The following is a 15,818-nucleotide window of genomic DNA, read 5'->3' as shown; positions in this document are numbered from 1 at the left end:
GTCCCGCCCTCCCGACGGAGGCGCAGCTTGGCGCTGGGGGCGTGGCGAGCGGGGCGTTTCTACCCGAGCAGGGTACTGGAGTCTGCGCGCGTCTCTGGGGTGGGGTGGGCGACTTTAACCCGGATTTTCCCGACCGTCCCCCGGCCCAAATTAGAAGATAAAAAGGGAACTCCGGTAGTAAACTTATTTATTCTCCCGTTAGGTCGCAGACTCGGGCCACTTCCCGCGCGGCCTTGCCGCTCCTGGTCCCAGCCAGTCAGGGGAGGAGGCGACGGAGAGCCCGCCGCGAGACCGTCTCTTACTAGCACCACGAATCCTCCCCTCTTCCAGGTCCATCACCCCCTCTTTCTGACCTTTATAGCGACCCCCCCCCAACGAAGTTTGTGCTGAGAACTCCAGTCAATACAACTGTTCAAGGTACTGGGCGAGGCAGCATGGACAAGCCCAAACATGGACTGGGGATGGGAAACCAATGAGAGGTCATTAAGCCCCAATATTAAAAGAGGCGGCTAGGGGGCTTTGGGGAGAATGCCCTTGAGGTAGAGAGCCAGAAGGCAAGTTCAGAATAAAGCACCCTGAACAAGCTGCACAGATTGCTGCTCCCAAAGTTCTTCAGGCTGTGGTGGGAGATAAGGCCAAGGCAGAGGGCTGCCACTGTGCAGTTATGAGTGATACTGAGGAAGGCCCCGAAATGTCACTCAGGCTCTGAGGGGCTGTCCAAGGCACAGCTGGAACTCCTCACAAAGGACACGTCTGGCCGAAACTTCATGCTGGTGGGTGGCTGGCGTCGGAGCAGCGACTCCCCTTGATCTTGAGGTAGGGGCTCATCATAGATGGTGGAGATGAGCCCCAAGCCAGTTCCACGGAGCCTCTTCAGTTGCCCAAATGGCTGTAGCTTCTCTCCGTGGTACCTGCATTAAAAAGAGCTCACAGTGAGGGGTGCCTGGGTGGCTCAGTCGGTTAAGCATCTGCCTTTGGCTCGGGTCATGATCCTGGGGTCCTGGGATCGAGCCCTGCGTCCAGCTCCCTGCTCAGTGGGGAGCCTGCTTCTCCCTCTCCCTATGCCTGCCACTCTGCCTACTTGTGCTCTCTCTCTCTCTGTCAAATAAATAAATAAAATCTTTAAAAAAAAAAAAAAGAGCTCACAGTGAGAGGACTGCTCTCAATCAAACCCTTAATAGGTTGGGAAAGGACAGAGACACAGCTCTTACATGTCTGGTTTGTCCCAAAGACAGAGCCTTTAGATCTGGATCTTTGCTTTTCAGCCTCCTTATCTATTCACTGACAGTGCCAGCAACCTGGGGTCTCGCACACTGCTTTCATTTCAAATAGTACACAGAGTTTAGAACAACTGTCAGCAAACTGTGACTTACAAGCACTCCCTAACAGCAATCATCAAGTCCAAACTCCTCAGACTAGTTTGGACTAGTATGACTCCCCCAAAGACTAGTGATCCTGTTAAGCCTTAGCACTTGGTCCAAAAAAAAAAATAGTGCCAGACCTACCTTTTCCTTCTAATTCTGCTTTGAAGTTCATCCCCTAGGAGTCTCCAGAACCCATCCCAAAATCAGAGGGAAAGGGGAAACCAGGGTACAGATGAAAGGCTAGCTGGGCCCCCCAGGGAAGTCCCTTGGTCATACTCACCCCAATCCACGCTTGCATCTAGGGTGCTGGCCATCGCCATCCAGGGCCTCAGGCACCCCTGAACACCGGCTGCCCAGACCCTGGCCCTCAGCCCAGCCCTGCCGCTCCATCACCCTCCGTCCAATGCCCTATGCAGGGAAGACAGAAGACTCAAGAGTATGGGGTTCCTTGTGTGTGTGGGGGGAGGAATGGGGATAGAGAAGAAAAAGAGAGGGGTCAATGGGCTAGGCACAGTGCTTACCTTGGTGTGGCGCTCAAAGGTGCCCACTTGGCATTTGATCACAGAGCTGTCCTCCTGGCCATCACGGAGTCTCCGTTCCAGACGCATTTGGACAGAGTCTCGGGCATCCTTGTCTCCACCATCTGAGGAAGCAGAGCTCAGTTTGGAGAAGGGTCTCTCTCAGCAGAAAGGGGAAAAAATCAGATTTCTAGGACCTCCTCACAAGATTTACATATTCATCTTTAGGGTGTTTTATTACTTTTTATTTTATTTATTTATTTAACAGAGAGAGAGAGCATGAGCAGGGGGGAGGGGTAGAGGGAAAGGGACAAGAAGACTCCTCGCTGAACAGGGAGCCCAACTCCGGGCTTGATCCCAGGACCCCGGGATCATGACCTGAGCTGAAGGCAGACACTCAAATGACTGAGCCACCCAGGCGCCCCTGGTGTTTTAGTACTTTATTATTATTAGACTAGGGACCCTGGCTTTCCCAGATAAGGAAACTGGTACAGAAAAGTCATCGAGCCAAAAGATGAGAAGTGGAATTAGAACCCAGGTCTTCCCCTCCCACCCTCCCCTCACCCAGGTCATTTTTGACTCCAGAATCTAAACTCTTAAAACCAGAGCCTGAGCTCCTGGCCCTCCCATTCTACCAGGACCTGCCCACCAGAACCAGAGCCCCCTGAGGGCTGACTCCACAAAAAAAAGGAAAAAGGCTCTGCCCACAACCAGCACTTGATGTACACAAGTGGAGATGTTTGAAGAGGGGAACCCTCTCAGTGGACGACCCCAAGGGAACTGGTCCCATCTCTGCTAAGCAGGCCTGGTAAAATGTCACTGCAAGGCCAGAGGACCGGCTCCCCCTCCCCATACTGCAGCCCTGGCCCAGTACCTGTGTCGTAATACACACTCATGTCCACGTCCCAGTCATCGGCTGTCTGTTCATCAAAGTCTGCAGATAAGTCAAACAGAGTAAGCAAAGGACTCACAGTTCTGTTGAGAGTTCAGTCTAAGCTAAGAGCTATGTTCTAGAACTTGGGGCTTTTCATTGTATTTTTAAATCTCTCCCGCGGGGGGGGGGGGTCATTCAGAACTTACAGGGGCAGGGGTCATTTTTTCTCCACTCCACTGATCCCCCACCCCTAAAAAGGATGATTGGTCTCTCACACAAGCAAGGTAAGCCTCTTTGCTAGCCCTTTATTTGGCCTCACTGCCAAAGAACCCACCATGTGGAATGGAGAACCCTGACCCAGTGCACCAGGGATCACTCCTGCCCTGGCCTGGGTGCCAGCATTACCTCCTTCTTCCTCCTGCCAGAACTGGGCGTCCGTGTAGAACACCAGGCCGGAGCCGCCCTTCTCCCACTTGAGCTCGATCTCTTCCTCAAAGAGCCGCTCGGTGGTGCGCTCCTGCCTGGTCACATCCTCATGCAGTGCTTCATGACGCTCCCACTCTTCACCCCGGTCGTCATCCTTGGAGACAGTGAGGAGAGGTGACCTGTCTGTCTAGCCTCCTGACCTCATGCCCACAAGGAGGGCAGCTCAGGGCCCAGCAAGCCCGTGAGCCAGGTCTTCAGCTCCATTCTTCCAAATTTCTCTTAGAAGCAGCACATATTTGGCCCCTGAGGCCTTGCCCAACACATCTCTCCACCCCTCGTGTCTCAACATACCTGGCGCCTTCCCCGAAGCCTGACTCCCTCTTAACCTCTGTGCTTCTGGCCATGTTGTTCCCCCTGCTGAAAATATCTGCTCTCCTCTCCTACCACCTTCTCTTCTTCACCTGGTAAATCCTCATCCTTCAAGTTCTTTTTTTTTTTTTTTTTTTTAAGATTTTATTTATTTATTTGACAGAGAGAGACACAGCGAGAGAGGGAACACAAGCAGGGGGAGTGGGAGAGGGAGAAGCAGGCTCCCCGCAGAGCAGGGAGCCCGATGCGGGACTCGATCCCAGGACCCCAGGACCATGACCTGAGCCGAAGGCAGTCGCTTAACCAACTGAGCCATCCAGGCGCCCCCTTTTTTTTTTTTTTTCATCCCTCAAGTTCTACAATCCTACATGAAGCCCCCACACGGAGGCCCACAGCGCTCTTGCTGGTCTCCGAACTCCTCATTTTGGAGGTAATCGGTACACACCGTTTAGGCCTCCACACATTATGTCGTAAAGAAAGAGGGGATAACAACTAAGACAACCTATTGTCTACTGTGTGTCAGGCCTTTCTCATGAACTTAGCTCCTCTGATCACCCCAACAACACTGTGAGGTGAGTACCATCATTCCCGTTCTACAAACGAGGAGACCTGGGTTCAGAGGAGTAAAGTGACTTGCCCAAAATAATACACCAAGAGAGTGGCAGAGCCAGCGTTCAAACCCAGGTCGCCATACCATACAGCCTTTCCAGACGCTGATTCTCTCTCTTCAGGGAGATTTCAGGCTCTGTCAAGGCAGGAAGTGCATCCTGGAATGTCTCTGGAATCCTGCACTGACCTGTGTGTACAGCTACCTGTCTAGACTTGCAGAATGATAGGATGGCTCCTGGCTTGAAATCTTGGGGGTCCCTGTCTTAAAGTCCCAAGAGGCCTCAGGAGTCCCTGCTGAGCAGGTGCGGGGGAACAGTCCAGACGGTACTATACTAAGGATGTGGTACAGACGTTAGCAACTCTGGGCTGGCAGCTTTGAAGACACAGGTGAATTATTTTTTACCCAGAGTACGCACACACAGAAAAGTTTCTCCAAAAATCACACCTTCCCTGATTTTATGGATGAACAACCAAATCTGGAGAAAGAGGAAGAAGAAATGTCTACTTCATTGATAAAATTAGAGTGGGAGCTAGCGTCCAAGCCACAGACTCAAGGTCAGAAAATAGAGGTGACTTCTCAGTCACATAATGAAAGCACACAGAGGTTAGACAAGCAGCAAAGGGGGCCAAGTTCACATCCCATCTATGAAAAGGACGCTCCTCACATTCCTTCTAAGAGAGTGCAAAGAAGACCCCTTTGAGAATCTTCTGATAAAAACTCTGGCCCCTCTCCTCAAAGAAGTGCATATTTGCACATGCAAATGCAGTTTTATATTCAACGTCAGGGAGTTCTAACTCTCTGGAACCCTCCTGAGAAGCCCGCACGTTTAGAGCTATTGTGATACACAACCGAAGAGTGACAGTATTAATGCTTTAGCCTCTCTTAAGCTGCCAGCAAAGACAGGGTACCTCACTGTACTCACATCATCTGAGTGTGACTCTTCCTCCTCCTCCTTTTCCCCTTCCTCCTCTGGCTCTCCATGGGAGCTGGCTGCTATGTCTGCGAGGCAGGTGCCTTGGGGTATTTCTTCGCCTTCAGCCGTGTACACAAGGTCTTCCTGCTCCACAGTCTCTGAGTCCTCATACTTGAACGGTACATTGCCATAGCGCCGGGAAGAACCTGTCTTGGGGAACTGGAGCTGTAGCTGGGTGATGATCCGAGGGGGTAGGCGGCAGGCCCGGATCAACTCCAAAAAGACCCGCAGAGGAGTCCCCACATTCCCGTTGGGCATCAGCACTGGTGGGTTCAGCTCTGGCAGTTGCCTCAGATCGGCCAGAGTGAAGGCTTCACTCTTAGCTTTCCGACTTTGCAGCTCCTTCCGAGTTTTGAAAGGAAAGGAGCCCAAACCTTGGAAAGCAGAAGAAAGAATGGCTCTTGAAACCTAGAAGCCTCCAGCAACACTTGAGCCAGAAATCGGTTCAACTCTTTTGGCCTAATGCTGTTCCTCCCTTTCAAACTTCTCCATAGTAACTTCCTCCATTCCCTGACCAGAACCACCTAATACTTTCATGCCATTTCTCATCACCTCAGCTGAGCACACGAGTTTCTTTCAGATCTGGTTCCTGTTGACTTTTTGATTCTCAACTGCCACCGACCCCCACTCCCTGCACATCCTCATACCATGTGCTTCATCCACACCAAACAATTAACATGCCCTGAAAGTTCCATGGGCTTTCACCATCTGTGTCTGCAAATGCCATTTACTTTGAACACCGTTCCTTCCTACAAACTCCTGTTTCTCTTTCAGATCCAGATGAAAAGCCACATTTCCTGATCCCTCTAGGAGATCAGTTTCTCCCTCCCCTGTCATCTCACAGCACCTGGTAATAAAGAGCACAGGCTCTGGGGCAATGTGCCTGGGTTTGTACTGTGACTCTGCCACTTCTTAGCTCTGTAACCTTGAGCAGCTAACATAACTTCTGTATCCCTCAGTATCCTCACTTATAAAATGGGTAACAATAGCTCCTACCTTATAGGATTGTTGCAAGGAGCCAACAGGAAAATGAAAGGCTTAGAACAGTGCCTAGTAAGTACACAGGAAGTGCTCATAAATGTTAACAATTATAATGGCATCTCTGTGACAATTACCTTTTTACAAATCTGTCTTCCTCTCTGAATCCTGAGCACAGACTGTGTCTAACTGTTCTCTGCACAGCTGCTAGAGTCACACTAAGTGTAGCATATAAGCTTGATTTGTTGAATGAATGAATGAGAGGACTCTGCAGTGTTTCCTGTTCCCCATTCAAAGTGATTTCCCATGCAAATGGGAGCTATCCAGAGAAAAGAGATCGTCTTTTCATTTGCGTCTTGCCAAGACAGGGCTGGATAGGAAGCAAAGAAGAATGCAATAAACACTGACAATAAGGGGCGCCTGGGTGGCTCAGTCATTAAGCGTCTGCCTTTGGCTCAGGTCATGATCCCAGGGTCCTAGGATCAAGCCCCGCGTCGGGCTCCCTGCTCGGCGGGAAGCCCGCTTCTCCCTTTCCCAGTCCCCCTGCTTGTGTTCCCTCTCTTGCTATGTCTCTGTCAAATAAATAAATAAAATCTTAAAAAAAAAAAAAAAAGACAATAAGTGACGCCTGGGTGTCTAAGTCGGTTAAGCGTCTGCCTTCCGCTAGGGTTGTGACCTCCGGGTCCTGGGATCGAGTCCCTCATCAGGCTCCTTGCTCGGCAGGGAGCCTGCTTCTCCCTCTGCTTGCCACTCCCCTTGCTTATGTGCGCGCGCGCGCTCTCTCACAAATAAATAAATAAATAAAATCGTAAAAAAAAAAAAAAAGACAATAAGAGGATTAGAAACCTCATTTCCTTTTCTTCCTTCCGTGTCAATGGAATATCAACCCCTCAGATTGAGAAAAGGGTCTCAGAAGGAATCTAATAAATTGGAAAATGAAGGATCATCCCATTAGGCCTCTTCCCGTTACTTCCGCTCTAAGTTAGACTAACATGCAGTTGAGCCTGAAACTGATCAGAACTGACCTAAACTCTTAAAGAGTCTGATAATCAGAGACCTGACTTATCCCCGTCATCCCTCAGGAAAGGGGTCTCCGTTCCAGGGCCGGTAGGCTCAGTCCATTATCTTTCCCACCCGTACCTGATGCCTCAGTAGGTAGCCGCAGTCTGCGGATGAAACAACGACCGGGCAACCAAGTCCCCTGAGAATCCAGCCACCTGCGGCCCGAGTACATGCGAAGAAGCTGCTGAGCTTGAGCTGCCCCCCGTACCGAAATGACGCAGCAGCAGGTGCGGGTCTGGACGGGAGCGGAGTCCGGAGCGGAGACAGCGTGGGCATCGGTGGCCGAAGTGTGGGCGAGGTCCTGGCCCACAGGAGTTAGGGTAGAGTCGGGAGGAGCCTGGGAAGGAGCTCGCTCAGGCCGATGCCGGTAGTGGAAACACAGGAAGCCACAGCCGCGCTGTTCTCGGAACTGGCTAAAGTAGCTCCGGAGCTGGGCCGACCGCAAATCCGCGGGGATACCGCTCACTATTAAATAGACTGTCGCCTCCTCCTCCGCCTCGCTGGGCACCGCCATCTTGGACTGTCACGTGATCCGCTGGAACCAACTCTCGCGAGAATATCACAAGCCGTGCGGAGGCCTCTGCTATGCAATGTAGAGTAATCCGCGATTAGCGCGCCGGCTTGTGGTGCAGGCGCTGGCAAGGTGTGGGGTAAATCGTTCGGGTCGCTCCCCGGCGGAGAGACGCCGACGATGATGAGAACGCTCACCTGAGAAATGGGCTTACAGATCTCTTTCTTTTTTTTTTTCTTAAAGATTTTATTTATTTATTTGACAGAGAGAGACACAGCGAGAGAGGGAATACAAGCAGGGGGAGTGGGAGAGGGAGAAACAGGCTCCCCGCAGAGCAGGGAGCCCGATGCGGGGCTCGATGCGGGGCTCGATCCCAGGACCCCGGGATCATGACCTGAGACGAAGGCAGACGCTTAACGACTGAGCCACCCAGGCGCCCCTACAGATCTCTTTCATAAGGCTTTAGTGATGATAAAATTAGAAGCCTGCGGGAGGGGCAGTTTTTAAGATTTTTGGTTTGGGGGGATTTCCCACACCTAATCTGAGCTTTCTCCTTCAGAGCCTTTTCAGTTCATCCACTTATGCTTCCAAAGCATGTTCATGCCCTTCCACAAATCTCTAAGGAAAAGATAATCCAATTGAAAAGTGGACTGAAGACACTTCACAGAAAAGAAACATCGAATTAACAATGAAAGAGCCTCAATCTTATTGATAATCAAGGAAATGCAGTGAGACCCACTTAACATCCATCAGACTGACAAAAATTTTTAAATCCTCAAGTGTCGGTGACAGTGTAAACAACTGGATCTCCCATACACCATTGTGGAGTGTAAACTAGTACAACCACTCTGGAAAATAATTTGACATTACCCAGTAGAAGTGAAGCTACTCCTATCCTTTGACCCAGCAATTCCACTACTATGTATATACTTAAAAGAAATTCTTGCATATGTCTCTGTATTGACAATGTTAAACTTCACCCAGCCCTGTGATCCTGGAAAAGAGCGAAGGTTAAGAAACCCCATTCCCACCCTTTTGTGTTCTGGAACACAGCTTACTGCAAAGAAACACGCTTCCTTTTATGACATAGATAAAACTCCTGGGTGCCCCCTTGTTTACCTATGTCAAGGCTAGCAACAGGCTCCAAATTCCAATTCTTTGCCTTGTAAACGCTTAGATGAACGGCTTGTCCCCACTGATCAATCAGAACAAAATGCTTGTTAACCAAACTTCGGTTAAGCTGCTCTCCTTCCCCCAGGTCCCTGAACTTTGCCTCCCTCTCCCACCCCCCCAAGTTTGCGCCAGCCCACAACCCCTCCTGAGAATAGGCTGGCTTCAGGGTAAAACATTTTCTGATCTACTGTCGCATCATGCCACTCCTTCCTCAACACTGAGGAAGGTGTGACCCTTCCTCACACCCAGTTCTTTCTAGCCTTGTTTACTTTTCCCTATGAATGATGAACTCCTTTTGCCTAACCCTTGAAGGTAGATCTCATGGTCCCATTGCAGTAGCTTCTTTCTCCCTTGCAATAGTTCCTTTCCTCTCTTGTAATAATCATTTAAAATGAAGTCCCTCTTTGGGACGCCTGTGGGTGGCTCAGTCGTTAAGCATCTGCCTTCGGCTCAGGTCATGATCCCAGGGTCCTGGAATCAAGCCCCACATCGGGCTCCCTGCTCAGCGGGGAGTCTGCTTCTCCCTCTCCCACTCCCCCCTTCTCGTGCTCTCTCTCTCTCACTCTCTCTCTGAAATAAAATAAAATAAAATAAAATCTTTAAAAATATATATAAAAAAATAAAATAAAATGAAGTCCCTCTTTACTGAGTCCAGATTTGTTTTTTATTTGACAATATATATGAATATTCATTCATATATATTCATATTCATAGCTGCAGTGTTTGTAAGAGCAAAAAATTGGCATTTAATACTATTAAGCAGGTATATGATGTTGAGGGGATATAAACAAGTCAGAAAACAGAATTATTTATATGAAAAGTTCAAAAATACAAAAATATTTCTTAGGGATACATAAGTATGCATTAAAATCATAAAGAAAAGTAAGGAAATGATTAACCCCAAATTCAGGGTAATCATTACCTTTGGGGGGAGGTAATAGATTTAGAAAGGGACTTCAAAGTTGATGGGACATGATGAGGATTCATTGTACTCTTATTCTTTACACTTAATATATTTTATAAATGCTTAGAGCACAGCTCTCGATAAATGTTAGCTGGTTATTGTTTAGTAGCCACCCAGAACAACCCACCTGGAATGAGTGATTCCCCTTGTTAACCCTTATTCCCCTGAGACCTTAGCCTTGTTGCCTCTAGCAGTTTCACTGGGATTGCCTTTCTCTGCTGCCTTGTTCTGGGCTCTTGTCCACCTTTCCAGACCCATCTCTTGCTGCCCTGGGCCCAAGTTGTCCCAGATCATTTGCAGTTAGCTGAACACTCTGTCACCCTGGTGTTTTTTTGCACCTCTCATTCCCTCTATCTGGAATGCCCATCCCTTGGTTACCTGGCAAACCCCTATTCATTCTCTTTAGCTCAGAGCAGTCACCATGGGGCTGAAGCATTCTTCCCACCTCCAGACAGATTTAATCACTCCCTCTTCAGAGCTCCTGCTGCTGTCTGAACATCCCTCTATCACAGTTCAGATCTCTCTGGGTTGCAATTACTTCTGTGTCTCTGCCATAGACAAGATGTTCAGTGAAGGCAGGAGCTATATCTTATGTATTTTGCACCCCTTAGCATCTAGCACAGGGTCTGGTACAAGTGGTCATCAAGAGAAATGTTCAATGATGGAATGAATGGAGGCATCGATGGTGGGTGTTGGCCTTTTGTTGGCATCATAGGTTCTAGGATACCCACAGGCAGGGTGTGTCAGCCAAGGCACAGCACCTGACTGCTTATTAAGCAGTCAACGATTAGGCTAACGAAGGTAGAGATAATGGTGATAATAAAATGATACCCAAGGCAGAGCCCTCTCCTGACTCCTAGTGAGTTATCCCTGGCTGGGCCTGAGGACAAGGATCATGGCTGCGAGGGTAGATGGTCAGTAAACAGTGGCTGAGCGGGCTCCAGACAGCCTGATCCTGGCCATGACTCATGCCAACCTGTGCTGGCGAGCCTGGCCCCCACCGCCACACAGGCCTGAGTTCAAATCTCAGCACAGATAGTGATCAGTCGAGACAGTGAGTAAGTTGCGTACCCTGTCTGAGCCTGTTTCCTCCTCTGCCCTCTCCGGTTGATGAGGCACAGTTCCCACTTCTAAGCTGCTGATAATGGAGACACAGTCCCCCACATTTGTCCCACAGAGAAAGCATTAGTTCTCTTATTGTATTATAATTCTCTCTTTAGTTTTGCTAGATTTGTCTTGATCTCCCTTGCAGAAGGTTTAGATAGGGCACAGGGAATGACAAGAGATACAGATGAGAAACAGCAGTGTAGCTCCCCAACCATGTGGAGGGGACAGGGAAGAAATTTGCAAAGGAGCAAGGTAGTGCTGATCAGGGAAGCTATTTGGGTGATGGAAACATTAGATAAGTTGAGGGGAAAGGCTGGGGTGGGTGGTGGAGAGGAGCACTTTCTAGTGGCTGTTTAAGGTTGGAGGAGGGAAGGGGTGAGGGGCAGGAGGATTCAGCCTGCAGGTTCAGAGAGGTGCAACAATAAACTAATGGGGGCAGTTAGTGAAGGAACATAGAAGATAGAATGACCTGAAATCCCCGAATCCTCTGGATTTGGCTCCTCTGGAGAGACAAGGCATCTGCTCTTGGAAGAGTTCCCTCCTGCATCTGAGTGGTGAGATGGAGGGTGTGTGTCCAAGTGCCAGGAGGGGCAGGCAGAGAGAGGGGCCCCGGGGGCCTGAGCTCTGAGTCTGGGAGTTCTGGTGGAAAGGTAGGGGAGGAGGAATGCAAGGCCTGCTCTAGGCTCTAAAAGATGCTTGTATTTGGGACTTTGATTAGGTCCTGGCTTGGGGGAGCTGTGGAGCAGGGCATGGCCTGTGTGAGAGGAGGGTGGATGTTGGGATCACCATGGGGAAAGGGGGTGATTGGTTAGTTGAGGCCCCAAATGCCAAGCGGAGCAGGTTGGCCGGGATTAGCAGGCTCTGGGTAGACCCTGAAGATGTGCAGATGTCAGTCTGCTTACATTGGGGGCCACTTGTCTTTCTCCTGTGACATACAGAAAATGGAGAACATGTCCCAGTGTGAGGGTGTCTCCGTATTGTGTGCCCCGCCCTTGAGCATAGGGACGGATGTGTGAACATCTGGCTCCAGTGCATGTGTCTATTGTTATGTGTTTGGGTCTGCTGAATGTCACCGAGTGAGTGTATCTTGGCTGTGTATTTCCATGCTGTGTGTGGGTGGATGGTGGGTCTGTTTTGTGGGTCTGCGTAGGTGTATGTCTTAGCATGTGCATGTGCGTGTGCGTGCGTGCGTGTGTGTGTGTGAGAGAGTTGTAGGTCTGAGTTGTGTGTGTCCTTGTTGTGGGGTGTGAGCTGTGTGTTTCTGCCACTCTGGGTGTCTGAGTGGTGAGTGGGTGATTGGGTGGGGGACAGGGGTGTCCTTGCTGCTGGCACTGGGAGCCCATAATGGGTATATGGCTAGTTCAATTGTGGTCCTATCCTGGGGGCCTTCAGGAGACGCCTGAATGACAACTCTTCCACTGTTGTCCCTGAGTGAATGACCTCTCATTGAGCAATAATTAACTTGGCCCCATGAAGAGAATCCAAACTGGTGGTGAAGAGGGTGGGACTGGTATGGGCAGGGCCTTATTGCTAAAGAAAGGGGGAGGCCTGCAAGGAGGTCCTATAGGCATGTGTGTTATCATTCCCTCCTGCGTGCAGGTCAGTCACCCTAACCTGGGTGATATTCAAAATCTTTACCCAACCGTGAGGCACAGAGATTGACCAATCAGAACAGACGTGATCCCGCACTGAATGGAGGAGTCCTGGAGCCCTTGGTTATGCCAGGCACCGCCTCTCCGGTTGCTGGCCAATGAGAATGGATTCCAGGAGAAGAGCTGGGACAGAGGGGCCATGGAAGGGAACTCAGAGGGGCTCAGGGCTGTAGCTGCGAATTAACTGCTATGGAAGAGTCTCAGACTTCAACAGCTGGGGCGGCAGCTAAACCTCAGCCGGCCTTGGCCTCCACACAGCTGTGCCAGGCCAGCCCTGGGTGCCCTCGCTCCTCCCATTGGGACAGCAGTGGACTATCCTCTTCTGTCACCTGCAGGAATGGGCAAGTGAATGATCCCAAATTGTAGAAATTCCAGTGACCTTGCCTGTTTCAATTTGGGAATGGGCGGCTTCATATTCCTTACTGGCTGTGATCTGACTCTTGTTGAGGTGAGAGGGAGCCTGTAGGGGTCAGAAGCCAAGGGAGGGGTCAGTGAGGGACTTAGGGATAAAGAAGAGACACTCCCAGCCCCAAAGATAAAAGCAAGGAAGTAAGGAGGCCTGAACTGATCCTAATCCCTAGATTCAGTCCTGTGCAAAATAAATCTCATCCCCCCAAATGAAATAATCATCCCACCCTGAAAAACTAATATCCCAGTTCCCTGAGGGTTGGCTCCAGCACTCCTTATGGTTCCTTCCTCTGGAACTCTTTCTGATAGGGGCAGGGTGGGCCCTGGAAGTGAGACATTCCCTCCCACATGTACAAATTACAGGGTCAGGCTCCGAAGGTGTCATGCCTTTTATTACAAAACCCAATAACTTAAATCAGTTCTGTACAAAGTCAGTAGGACTCTTGTCCCAATGAGCAATCTAAGCTTCCATCCCCATCTCAGGAGGGGTTGGAAGTCTTGGTCCAGAGGCTCTGAGGACCACTAAAGGATGGCCAGACAACTGGAGCACCATGTCAAACCAAGAAAGGCCAAGGGGGGGGAGGTGTGTGGTGAGTGAGGGGCCCCATAGCTCATCTTGTTGGTTCCAGGGGAGCTGAGGCCTGCCCCTCTGGGAGCCTGTGTCACCCCTGGGGACAGCTGGACCAAGTCAGTGCTGCCAGCTTCTGCCCAGCCTACACTTGCTCTCTGCCTGGGCTGGAACAGGTTGGCTCAGCAAAAGCATGTCCTCAAGGAGGCCAGCGATGTCAATGTCCCCAATAATAGGGCGGAAGAAGAGGTCCCCAAGCAGGCTGGGCGGGATGGACTTGAGGGTGGAGGCTGTGAGAAGGACACGGGCCAAGCGGCCTTGGCCTGTGGGGCACCAGGGCTCCAGGACCTCACACAGTGCATGGTGAGCCTCTTGCTGCAGGTGTCCGATGTGGGAGGAGGCGTGGAGGCCTGGCACATCTGTGGGCAGAGAGGGTGAAGAGGGCGGGTGAATACTCCACTCCCAGGCAGCAATACTGACCCAAGACCTGAGGTCACTGGGTTGGTCTTTGAGGCGCCTAAACTACCTCCTCATTTATCATTTTATTTATTCATCCATTTATGGGGCAGCCCAGAGTAATGGTTAAGAGCCAGACTGCCTGGGTTTGAATCCCACGCTGTCAGTTATTAGCTGCATGACCTCAGATAAGTTAATATCCGTGCCTCAGTTTCATCCTCTATAAAATGGGGATAATAATACCTATCTCCTAGGCATGTTACGAAGTTTAAAACAGCTAGTATATGAAAAAACCCTTATAATTGGGCCTAACATATGGTAAATGTAATACGAATATTCGTTACTATCACTATAATTAATTAATTTATACATTCCATGAGGGCTTTCTGGTGAGGAATTTTCCTCTCACATTTGCATTCTTCGCTCTGGGGTCTTTCTGAACCCACAGAGTTTTACCTGTGACTGAGGCACAGCTGTGTCTGCCCACCTTTCCTGAGGGTCAACGGCAAGTTTCTCAGGCAGAGCGGTAAGGACCAGTCTCTGGAGTGAATAAACCTGAATTCCCAACCCTGCTTTGTCCGTACCAGGCTGTGTGACCTCCAGCCAATCACTTAACCTCTCTGAGCCTCTTTTGTGAGGTGACTTTCGGTGATAATGAGGACCCAAAGAGATAAAGGGGGTCAAGCCCTGAGAAGGTGCCTTCCCTGGCTGGGCCCCCATCCAGGAGTGTCTGGAAGCTCACCAGGATTGAAGAGGATGGTCTCTTTCAAGTAGGCATATTCCTTGGGGCCCAGCTCCAGGCTCCAGAAGGACTCCAGGCAGCACTGAAGCCACTGTACGGCAGCCAGTGAGGGCTGGGGCCGATCGGGCAGCTGGCCGCCGCGCACCCTGCTACTGGGCTCCTCCAGCAAGATCTTCTTGAGTATGCTGGGGGCCGGTGCCTCGGCCACCTCGAAAGTCACAGTGTCTTGGGCCAACCCGAGCAGGAAGAGGGGGCCCCAGCAGCCCCGCAGCAGCCGCTGCTGGTCCTGAGGGGGCAGCTGACAGAAGGACGGCAGGTTCCTCAGGAAGCCTACTGTCCTGGCCAGAACATCCAAGGCCTCCCGGCAGGTGCGATGCGGGGCACACAGTCGGACAGGCCGGTGCTGTCTGCAGAGGCAGCGACTCGGAGCTGGGGGCACAGCGGGCCTGGCCCTGAGGCTGGGGCTCAGAAGTGCATACAGGATGGCTGGGCGGCCTGCAGCACCCTGACACGGGCAGGTCTCTGGCTGGCTGGAGCTCATGGCTGGGGATCTGCTCGTCCTTCCGCCTGGCCCTCCCACCCTCTGCTCTGCCCCCTGGGTGCTATTTATAGCCCCAGTGGGAGGGACGGTGGGGGCGGGAGAATGGCCTGACAACCTTGACTCTAGAAGTCATGTTCATTGAAAAAAAAGAAACACGCACTGCCTGCAGGATTGGTGGGGCAGTGGCGGGGGAGGGGGCTTTGGGAGTTCCACGTGGCCCTGATAATCGCTTCAGTCAATGAAGCAGCCCGTGCAGGGCACAGCCAGCTTGGCTGCCCCTTATCAGATGACTCAAGTGGATAAACAGGGTCATTAACCCAGGCTGTACCAGGGCACCAAGGCCTCAGGTGCACAATCAGCAGGTGGCCATTGCAGGTGTCCCTGTTGGAGCCTGCAGGACTCTCACTAAGCTGGGAAGCCAGCCCTGGAGCTGGACAAGCCTTGAATACAAGGCCCAACCTGGAAGCGCCTTATCACTGACTTGTTTGCCTAACCTTGGGGCTTTGCTCCTGTTGTTGGTAA

General features: G+C 51.0%; 2 protein-coding genes across 2 annotated transcripts; both read right to left on the bottom strand.

Moving 5' to 3' along the window:
- Positions 1–264: 264 nt before the first annotated feature.
- Positions 265–7,698, bottom strand: GPATCH3 (G-patch domain containing 3). The gene is made up of 7 exons (XM_035019389.1): positions 7,253–7,698; positions 5,084–5,508; positions 3,162–3,336; positions 2,757–2,816; positions 1,886–2,007; positions 1,645–1,772; positions 265–911 (listed from the first exon to the last, which is right to left on the bottom strand). The coding sequence occupies exons 1-7, from the start codon at positions 7,686–7,688 to the stop codon at positions 695–697; spliced, it is 1,563 nt and encodes a 520-aa protein (XP_034875280.1). The 5' UTR covers positions 7,689–7,698; the 3' UTR covers positions 265–694.
- Positions 7,699–13,371: 5,673 nt separating this feature from the next.
- Positions 13,372–15,333, bottom strand: NR0B2 (nuclear receptor subfamily 0 group B member 2). Its single transcript, XM_035020209.1, has 2 exons — positions 14,756–15,333; positions 13,372–13,976 (listed from the first exon to the last, which is right to left on the bottom strand). The coding sequence occupies exons 1-2, from the start codon at positions 15,294–15,296 to the stop codon at positions 13,678–13,680; spliced, it is 840 nt and encodes a 279-aa protein (XP_034876100.1). The 5' UTR covers positions 15,297–15,333; the 3' UTR covers positions 13,372–13,677.
- Positions 15,334–15,818: the final 485 nt, after the last annotated feature.

The sequence above is a fragment of the Mirounga leonina genome, unplaced genomic scaffold, assembly GCF_011800145.1.
Source record: "Mirounga leonina isolate KUSES-001 unplaced genomic scaffold, KU_Mleo_1.0 Mir_173, whole genome shotgun sequence".
NCBI lineage: Eukaryota > Metazoa > Chordata > Mammalia > Carnivora > Phocidae > Mirounga > Mirounga leonina.
The sequence above is the reverse complement of the archived record's forward strand: the minus strand, read 5'-3'. Positions and strand labels throughout refer to the sequence as shown.

Bases quoted from the DNA above. Each gene is read 5' to 3' on its own strand.
- GPATCH3 (XM_035019389.1), bottom strand. From the start codon at position 7,688: ATGGCGGTGCCCAGCGAGGCGGAGGAGGAGGCGACAGTCTATTTAATA. The intron at 2,817-3,161 runs GTAATGCTGGCA...ACTTATCTGCAG, and splicing joins CTGGCAGGAGGAAGAAGGAG to ACTTTGATGAACAGACAGCC. The intron at 2,008-2,756 runs GTACTGGGCCAG...CTGCTTCCTCAG, and splicing joins GAGTGTGTATTACGACACAG to ATGGTGGAGACAAGGATGCC.
- NR0B2 (XM_035020209.1), bottom strand. From the start codon at position 15,296: ATGAGCTCCAGCCAGCCAGAGACCTGCCCGTGTCAGGGTGCTGCAGGC. The intron at 13,977-14,755 runs GTGAGCTTCCAG...CTCTGCCCACAG, and splicing joins GACCATCCTCTTCAATCCTG to ATGTGCCAGGCCTCCACGCC.